We start from the raw sequence: 10,324 nt of genomic DNA, 5'->3' as shown, positions 1-10,324 counted from the left end.
CCTTTTGAGCAAAAGTTATGATCCAGGTTTCCTGCTGCAGATGTTTTCCACTGTTCTGTCGCTCGCATTCTCTGTGTTGAGCAGGGCGGTGCATCAGGAGAGAAGCTGTTGGCGAATTCCCGCCGGGTGATTGCTCTGTGGACCATTTGAAGAAGCTCCAGACTGATCACAAGGGAAACCGAGCAGAACTGTGAAGCAGACAGACAGGAACGAAAGGCTATTCTGGTGTGAGGAGAAATCAGTCACTTCAGCTCCACAAGCAGATGTTGCTACTGGACTGACAAGTGGAACCCGCTCCTGCCGGGGAAAGGTAAAGTTTGCCATTGGGGCAGACGCACAACTCATACACTGTCTGTCGGGCGTTTGAAGAGCTGGGCGAAGATGTGAAAGACCCAGTTGGCAGATTTCCCAGCCGAATTGTATCCGCGTTCAAAAATATCTAGGGGGTGAAAAATGGCATTTTAATTTATTTTAGCACTCTCCATTCCTCTGAGCTTTACAGCACGAACTAATGAGAAAGACGACACAACAGATAATTTGATTGGTTTAGCTGCCATGCTTTGTTGAACAAACAAATTACATTCCTAGGGTACAGCCCGGAAGCTCCACCGCGATGTTCTCCTTGGAGACATGGTACATTCTGACGGCAAGTCCTCGTTCTGAAAAGCAATATTGTTCAATCTGCTTAAGAAGCCAACCCAGTTATTCAAACACCACCAAAGATTAATTATTTTGACAGAGTCTCTCTCAATTTAACTTTTTAATCATGTTTAGTTTAAAGAATATACAGAGAACTGCAAAGTTTCTACAGTCATGGACCCCAAAGGAAGCGTCCTCACCTGGAATAGTGTGCATAGGGAGAGGGGAGGATCTTCATGCAGATGACATTACTAAAGAGATGGGAAATCAATTTAAAAAAATAAAAAGACTGGCCTATTTATAAAAATACTCATAAAATCATGTTGACAGGCCATTTAAAAGATACACGAAGTAGATAATCTGCAGTATTAACAACAGATAATTATTAGATATAATCAGATTTGAAGGCTCTGTGAATCATATTACTGGTATTCAACACCCAATCTGCTGTATCTTCTAACTTGCAAGATTATTTCACTTATTCTAAATCTTCAACTTAACACTTTCAGGGACAGTGATCAGGTGGTTCTGATAAACATGGGGAAATTTCCAAAAAAGAAAAGTGGTTCATGAACTTCAATGAGCAATGAAAAAACTTTTTCTAGTTATTCCTTCATTCAATTGTTATGTGGTAAATTACTGCCTAAAGATGTCTTTAAATTGACAGGAAAATAGGAGAATACATCATTCTCTACATACTTGTTCTCATCCAAGATTTATTCATTTCTTAGTAGGAATCTTGAAATAGCCACCTACCTAACTGGCACGCCCAGCTGCCATTCTTGTTCTCTTTCAGTCTATTTTACATACTGCTAGAATACACTTTTAGAAATGTAAATCACATCACATCACCCCAGTTCTCAAAGTTTCCTCGTGGTCTCCACTACATGTAACATGGATCTTGATTCCTTTCCATGACCTGCAAGCCCTGTATGATCTGCCTAGCTCCAACATCATTGACTATCATTCTTGTTCCAGCTCTTACATTTTTTCAACTACACCAAAAGAACTCTGACCTCAGGGCATTCTCATGTCTTATTTCTTTAGCCTGAAATGCTTTTCTACAGATATATACAAGTGAGGGTAGACATTAAGTAGATGGTGAGACAACAGGGGTGGGGGAAGATTTTCACTGTTAGCTTTTTGTATATGTTTAAAATGTTGAAACACAGTAACTGATTGCTTATGCAAATAAGCAAAAAAAAATAGAGATTCATATACTATAGTCATGTATATTTTAGATTATTTTGATTGTGAGCATGTTTGTTCAAATGTCTGCTATATGTGACCATCTCAAAAAGGATTTTCTTTGACACCTGACTAAAATTACACTAATTCATTCATTATATATCCTTGACAGTTTTACTTTTCTTTATAATAACCATTCTTTCTTAACATTTATTATGCTTCTTTTACTTAAAAATAGTATCTAAGAGGTAAGAATCTACCTTTGGCTCTTGGTTATAGAACAGTTCATAGAACTATGGCAGTCTATGTTGTATAAAATAATGCCCTTTCTTCACCTTGGACATGTTTCTCCACTTTTGGGTACAAACATGAACTTCCTCTGAAGTTCTGCTCATCCGCTTTACCCTCCATAGACCTTTCCCAAATGCTACAAGTTTGAAAGATTTTATATTATGATCTCCCATAGCACTTTATTATTATTAATATCCTACTTTGTTGATATTTAATATATTATTGAATTTTATACCATATTTATTTCTTCCATTCCACAGTAAATGATGTACTTGAAGGTAGAATCACACCTGAATATTTTTATAATCCTACATTGTTTAATCCTGCACACACAGCATTCACATAATATAGTTGTTGAATAGATTATAAAAAAATTGAGTGATTAAATTTACTAACAGTATTCGAAGTTAAGAAAGCACCATTACTCAAGTGTTAAGTGAGAGCAAAGAAAAGAGAAACAAAAGACTTCTGTTTTAGTTATTTTGAGAAGATTTTTTTTTACTGATGTAAAAGTTAGAAGCGCATAAAACCAGCAAAAGAAAATGGCAATACAGTTTTGCGTATGGATACTCAGCCTCATTTTTTCTGGTTCTGTTTCCATGTTGAGGGACATCAATGACTGTAACACACTGTTACACGCTCTGGGCTTTTCACTCATTTCTCTACTAAGGAGAAGGGAAGATTCCTCTTACCGGTTAAATTTAAGAGGAAGTAGGCTTGCAGAGCTTATCCCCTTCCCTCACTTCTTGTAGGAACTGGCATGCTTGTCAACAGCAGACATTCTTAACCTTCAAAAATATCACAGGGCCAGCTCTGAGACTATAGCCATTACACCTGCATATTTGGAAGGAAGTTCTCTGAAGAAATCTTGGGTGCTGGTGTATTGTTCAAGATCTTTGAGACACAAGACGATAAACTGGGAAATATGGAAAGCTAAAGAACATGTGGATAAGGAGATTCATCTGCGATCAATCAGATGACTGTAAGATATTGTGAATGCTTCATTTAATAGCAAACAGAGGAATAAATGTTACTGGTTAGCTCTGGTTGGTTGCAGAGGCTTGCTGACACCATGTTGTATCACTGGTTTTTATAGTTTGGAACTAATTGTCCTTCCTTTGATGTAGCCTGCAGGAATAAATGCAGAAAGTAGCTGTTTTTATACAGGTAGGGCAAGCAGGTGGCAGCCCTGGAAATTAAGCCTAATTAATGGTGTTAGCCTAGAACCTTATGATGTGTGACCTGCTACTGCTTGGCTAAAGCACTACCCTCTAGCCCTGTTATCCACTGAGGGGCTGCTCTAGGCAGTATTTAGCCAAAGGACAATGCTTCATTTCATAAACTTCTGATATCCAAACTATAGCCTTACCCACATAAGGGAGATAGATTTTATTATTAAAGTAAAATGAACAGGGCCTTTGAAAAGAGAAAATAATGTGTTCTTGGCTTGAGATAGAAAATAATGTTTTCTTGGCTTGAGATAGAAAATAAGTCACGAGGTAAAAAGGGGTGATATGTAGTGATTTTTTTTCCAACCCAACAACATTGCTCACCTTCTCCAGACTCCAGCAGCATGAACAGGCTTGCCTATAATGCTTTCGTCTGCTAAGGCAGTTATTATAATACTCTTGACTTTCCAACTTCTGAAATTGATATTTCTATTCTTTAGTCTTCTAAACCATATAATCCATTAGTTTTGAAACTCTTCCTAGTATTCAAAATGACACTCTGAGGTTTTAACTCGTGGCCCATTGTTTTCTCTCCACCAAGAATTCATTTATCCCAATCTTACCTGTTGAAATCAGACCTATCACTAGAGGGAAAAAAAGCTTAGTCAATTTGCAAAATAAAAATTGTTTTCTCCTTCTTCTGTGATATTGCAACATGTTATTGTGTTATTGCTTTTTATGTACTATAATAATATTTTCAGTGTTCTTCTTACAATTATGATTCATATTGTCTTCAGAGTTGAATTTCAAATTCCTGGCAACACTATGTCAGAAAGAACTCAATCTTCTGCAGTGCAGAATTCTGTGTGCAAGTTCATTCTTATACATTTTGTCTATTATTTTGATTGCCTCAATGCATGTTTGCTCTAATTTTAACTAGTTTAAAAACTAAAGGTAAACTTTACATATCTCTATATTGTTTAGTAAATGATAAATATGCCTCTCTGTGGCAGTCAATGAAGCAGAGAGAAGGGTTTTATATAATTTCACATTTCTTTGTGGGAAAATTACATGTTATTTATTCTAATATAAAGTGCTGTGCTTTTTTATATCTTTGTGTTATTAATGTAAAAATGACTGCAGCTGAAAACCTCAGGATATGATTTACTTATAGCATAGTACTCAATTCACAATTAAATGTCATCCTGTAATTGAATCCAAGGAATTTGCTGATACTTTGAATAAAAGAACATCAGTAAAGTGTTGCATAGTAAATGCAGAACAGAGATCAATAACCACTAATATTTATTATGGGACGATTCACTAAGAATAATTTGAATAAGTCGATTAGCATGATAAAAGTAACTTTTAAAAAGAGTATGAGATATATAGAAAGGTTTTTGTCTTGCCATGAAAGACAAAGTATTGTAATCGGCAATAGCAGTGGAAAGAAATCTTAAAAGATAACATATATATATATATATATATATATATATATATTTTTTTTTTTTTTTTTTTTTTTTTTTTTTTTTTTTTTTTTTTTTTCATTTTTCTGAAGCTGGAAACAGGGCGAGACAGTCAGACAGACTCCCGCATGCGCCCGACCGGGATCCACCCGGCACGCCCACCAGGGGCAACGCTCTGCCCACCAGGGGGCGATGCTCTGCCCATCCTGGGCGTCGCCATGTTGCCAGAGCCACTCTAGCGCCTGGGGCAGAGGCCACAGAGCCATCCCCAGCGCCCAGGCCATCTTTGCTCCAATGGAGCATTGGCTGCGGGAGGGGAAGAGAGAGTCAGAGAGGGAAAGCGCGGTGGAGGGGTGGAGAAGCAAATGGGAGCTTCTCCTGTGTGCCCTGGCCGGGAATCAAACCCGGGTCCTCCACACGCTAGGCCAACGCTCTACCGCTGAGCCAACCGGCCAGGGCCAAGATATATATTTTAAATTTTATAAAGCATATATCTATATTATTTAAGTTGTAATATCCACTATGATGCTAATGTGGCCTTGACAATGACTTTGTTTATAAAAATGAAGCAAAATATAAAATTAAAATTTATCTTGAATCAACAACTAAGATAATGGTATAAAAGCAAAGAATGTTCCCCTTTGTTCTATTAATTAGTACTCTTATCTTTACATCTAAGAGGTATAATATGCCCTAGAACATCTTTTAAATTATCCTTCCATTTTTTTCTTCTCAATTTAAACTTCATAAGCTTATAATAAAAAATAAATAAACATACAAAAGAGGAAAGTACTAAGGGAATTAAATGGTATAAATAGCAATGCAACAGATTTATACCTTCAAGGACTTTGGGAATTGCAGTAAAAATATACAGAATAGAATATGTATTATGTATAAGGCTTTGAAATAATTAAGGTAGAATTAAAAACAAATAAGCAAACAAAGAGCAACTACCAAGATGTCCAGGCAGATTTGTAAAAAACAACAGATGAGAATCCTAGAAATGACCAACATAATTACTAAAATGAAAAGCTCAATATAGGGAATAAATGTGAGATTAAATACTGAAGAGGAACTTGAGCATGCTGATCTGAATAAATAAGCAGAGTGGGTGCAGGGAGACAAAGACATAGAAAGTAGGAAGGAGAGGCTCTGGTAGACAAGACAATAAAATCTTAGAATTTCTTCAGAGTTCTAGAGAAAGGACACAGAGAAAATGAGGAGAGGTAATATGTGAAGACATCTGCTGCGTAATTTTCAGAATTGATAAAAAAGTGATTTTACAGACCCCAAAATCACAAAGTATACAGCAAGTAAGATAAATGAGAGAGAAATGTGTGTCTCTCGCATTCGAGGGCAAGAGGGGAAGACTGAACACAGAGTCCTGAGGAACAGGCAGGGAGAAAAAGCACATGACCTTTAAAGGAATGACAACAGCCTTACAGGAAATTCTCGGGGGAAATAAAGTGAATGGAAGAAAACTATTAAGGAGTATCTCCTTATCCAGGAAATAACAATAGGGTTAAATAGTAAAATAAACTTTTGTTTTATTTTCCTTTCCTTTTAAAAGATATAGGCACTATTTTTACAGAAACAATCATCCAAGGTACTGTTTAGAAGAATGTAGGGTTTTTTGTTTTGTGTGTGTGTGTGTGTTTGTGTGTGTGTGTGTGTTTGTGTGTGTGTGTTTTAATTGAGAGGCGAGAAGGCAGAGAGATAGACTCCTGCATGTGCCCTGACTGGAATGGCAACCCTATCTGGGGTCGATGTTCTGCTCCTCTGGGGCCATTGTTCCATTGCTCAGCAACCAAGCTATATTAGTGCCTGAGGAGAGGCCATGGAGCCATTCTCAGTTCCTGGGATCACCTTGCTCGAACCATTCAAGCCATGGCTGCAAGAGTGGGGAGAGTGAGACTGTGGGGAGGGGTAGAGAAGAAGATGGACACCTCTCCTGTGTGCCCTGACCAGGAATCAAACCTGGGAAAACATACACATGGCCAATGCTCTACCACTGAGCCAACCAGCCAGTGCCTAAAACTACAAGAATTTCAATGCCCCACTTATAATTGACGAAAGAATGAATACCTTTCAACGGAAAATAGAGCTTTGGCTAAAGAAAATAACATTAGGTTCACCAAATTTCATATTCATCATTTTGCCTGACCAGGCAGTGGCACAGAGGATATAGCATTGGTCTGGGATGCTGATGACCCTGGTTTGAAATCCTAAGGTTGCTGGCTTGAGTTCGGGCTCACCAGCTTGAGTGCTGGTTCTCTGGCTTGAGCATGGGATCAAAGACATGACCCTATGGTCACTGGCTTGAAACCTAAGGTCACTGGCTTGAGCAAGGGGTCACTGAAGCCCCCCACCCCACCCAATCAAGGCACATATGAGAAAGCAATCAATAAACAACAAAGGTGACACAACTGTGAGTTGATGCTTTTCTTCTCTCTCCCTTCTATCTCTGTCTGTCCCTCTCTCTTTCTGTGTTAAAAAATAAGCTCTCTGCCCTGGCTGGTTGGCTCAGCAGTAGAGCGTTTGCCTGGCTTGTGGAAGTCGTAGGTTCAATTCCTGGTCAGGATGCACAGGAGAAGCGCCCATCTGCTTCTCCACCCTTCCTCTTCTCCCTCCTCTCTATCTCTCTCTTCCCCTCACCCAGCCAAGGCTCCACTGGAGCAAAGTTGGCCCAGGTACTGAGGATGGCTCCATGGCCTCCTCCTCAGGCACTAGAATGGCTCTGATTGCAGAGGAGCATCATGTCAGAGGGGCAGAGCATTGCCCCCTGGTGGGCATGCATTGGGGTCAGGTGCATGCAGGAGTCTGTCGGACTGCCTCTCCCCAGTTTCTCACTGTGGAAAAAAAAAAAGCTCTCTTATGACACAGTTCTCTATGCCTCACCTGGAACCATTTGCATATACTTGAAGAGGAAGAACTCTTCCAGTAAAGAACCACTCTCTACCCCTGGGAACTCACCTCTCCCTCTGTAGACTGCAAATGGAGCTCCTTCCTGCAGGTGGCCTTGAAGTCCCCTGCAGCAGCACTCACCTGGATCCCTCGAGGGGCTTCCATGATTAGGGACCTGGTTGGTGATTCAAGCCTAAGGGAAAAGCAACAGAATCCTTAATATGCTGCTCATAAAAATTAGGGGAAATTTCAAAGTGTATATGAAGTGATAAAAAAAGAGAGAAACGTTTGATTTTTTTTATTAAGCAAGAACATCAGAAAAGCAAACGACAAGTCAAAAAAGTTGTTTGATTATGCAAATAAGATGCAAAACTAACTTTTATTTCATTGGTGAAAATGCATTAGACAAATGGCTGAAGGTACTGGAGTATCTGCACGTTCCCTGATCCCCTCATTTTTGTGAGCAGTGTAAATATCAAAAATATATGATATATATGATGGAATAAAAGATAACATTAGTCAACTAAAAATAGAGAAACAGGCAGGCATAAATAAAAATCCTTGCCATTAAAAAAAAAAAACCAAAGTGAGGTTAGTAATGATTTTTGATCACCTTATTTAGTTTTTGGCTCTTTATGAAATTATTCGTTAGCATCAGTTATTTATTCTGATTTGTATAACAATTTACTACATTTCTTATGTTGTTTCCTTTGATAATGCACACGAAAAGGAGGTCTTAAGTTTACTTGTTTAAATCTCTTATACATTTTCAGTAGTAATGATGGAGTCTTCATAAATACATTTCTAAAAAATGAGCATGTAAATATTTCTCAATAGAGTCCCTATCTTATGAAGATGAGACAGTTTTAATGAAAATCATGAATTTGTAAACTGTCAAGCATGCACACTAAGAATTTAATAAGCTTGAAAATTTTCAAAGTACTCTTTACACTTCTAGAAAATAATTAAAATGAAGAAATAAGACATTTCCTCCGTCAATTGACTTCTACTAATCGAGGAAAATGTCCACCAAATAAATGATATTAGTCTGAAGAAGAAAAACTAAATGAGGGGTGATACACAAATATAAATATGATTAAAGGTTGACTACATACATTTTGAGGGGGAAAAAAGTGTTTAAGATTGTGTGTCTGCAAAAAAAGTAACAGGGAAGCAGTTTCAAAATTGTCTTCAAATACAAAACTAGAGAAAAGAACCAAAGAAGAAATAATACAGAAGATAGAATACAGTCATAAAAAGCACTAGTGTGAGAAGAGGTCGTATCCCTGAAATGGTCTTTTTGGGTAAGTGCTCTGCTACGGGGCTGCAATAGCCTGTGTTCCCCTTGACCACAGGAATCAGGACAAGAGGCCCTTCAGGCTTACAGTCACCATCATTCAGAGTGACTAGTTTACTTTGAGGCAATAGATCCAAAGCGGTTTTGTAGAAAGAATCACATGAAACTGTTTTATCAGCTCTCTCTCAGTAGTGAAGTGAAAAGTGAAATCGAAGGACACGAACCAGCATTTAGAAAAAAATAATTTGAAATGATTTTCACTACACTGTATCCTTTGTTATAATGGTAGATGATACAGCAGAGAAGCTGATTATGATCTTATGAGTTCCCTAATCTTATAGATATTTTGAGTTTTAAAAAAGTGCTAGCCATTTAATGTGTTGAAAACAATTCAGCACATAAACAAAACCATCAGAAGAAAATCAAAATAAGTGATAATTTGTTGTTTATTCCATCCTTTTAGAGAACTCTTTTCTTGATTGATAATTTTCTAATGGGATGGAATAAACAACAAATGTAGCAATCATTTTGGGTTAGAAAATACGAAGTTATTTAATAAATGTTAATAAGTGATGCTTAATAAATTGACTAGCCATACTAAAGAATATAACATTAGATCCTTAACACACTCTGTAGGATCCTAAGGATGCTCCATCCAGTTTCACCTATTTAAAATATAAAAACTAATGAACAAATCATAGGCTCTAATATTCAATGAAAATTAGAATATTCAGAAAATGATTTCTCATTTTATTTATTCAAAGTATAAAACTATAAAATATAAAAGTGTTCATTCCGAAAACATCAAATTCACAGCAATAAATTTCAAACTATTTTTCATAGCGGGAACCCAAAATTATATAGCAGAAAAGAATAGCTGTTAAACTCTAGTCACCCTACTTATTTCCTACAAGTGATTCTGTTTTTGTGATGTTTATATAGCAAAGATGCAACAAGATTTTGTTTTGAATGTGTGCAATTCTCAAATTTAAAAATGGGTGGTCTTAGCAGAATTCTCAACATTCTGAGAAAATAATTCAGACTTCTTTTATAGTAAGTCCCAAGATGCAATTACTAAATAGAAACTCAGGTAGAACTTAAGCCTCATATATCTTGTTCTCGCTAAATATTTAATGTAGTGCCAGAGAAATAGTAGGTACTCATTAATTATTTGAGGTTTCTATGATGGCATGAATGAAGAATTGAACAGAAAAATGTTTTAAGAAAAAGAAATCAATGAAAACTGTGACATATAAGAAATTTTACTGTCATCATTTCAGGCTCCAATGAGCTTTCTTCAGATGCAAATCACACTGCTTTTGTTTCCTCCATTTTTATTGTGTTCCCTCACTAGCACATACCATTATGCT

General features: G+C 37.1%; 1 protein-coding gene across 2 annotated transcripts in view; it reads right to left on the bottom strand.

The window, feature by feature from the left end:
- Positions 1 to 247: 247 nt before the first annotated feature.
- SGCZ (sarcoglycan zeta) overlaps positions 248 to 10,324 on the bottom strand; it is a 264,535-nt gene continuing 254,458 nt past the window's right edge. For both annotated transcript variants that reach the window (XM_066235784.1, XM_066235785.1), the window contains 2 exons: positions 7,727 to 7,850; positions 248 to 439 (listed from right to left, as the gene is read on the bottom strand). In XM_066235784.1, coding sequence (XP_066091881.1) covers positions 248 to 439; positions 7,727 to 7,850 — 316 coding nt within the window. The remainder of the gene's footprint in view (positions 440 to 7,726; positions 7,851 to 10,324) is intronic.

Source organism: Saccopteryx bilineata, chromosome 6 (genome assembly GCF_036850765.1).
Source record: "Saccopteryx bilineata isolate mSacBil1 chromosome 6, mSacBil1_pri_phased_curated, whole genome shotgun sequence".
Lineage (NCBI taxonomy): Eukaryota > Metazoa > Chordata > Mammalia > Chiroptera > Emballonuridae > Saccopteryx > Saccopteryx bilineata.
The sequence above is the reverse complement of the archived record's forward strand: the minus strand, read 5'-3'. Positions and strand labels throughout refer to the sequence as shown.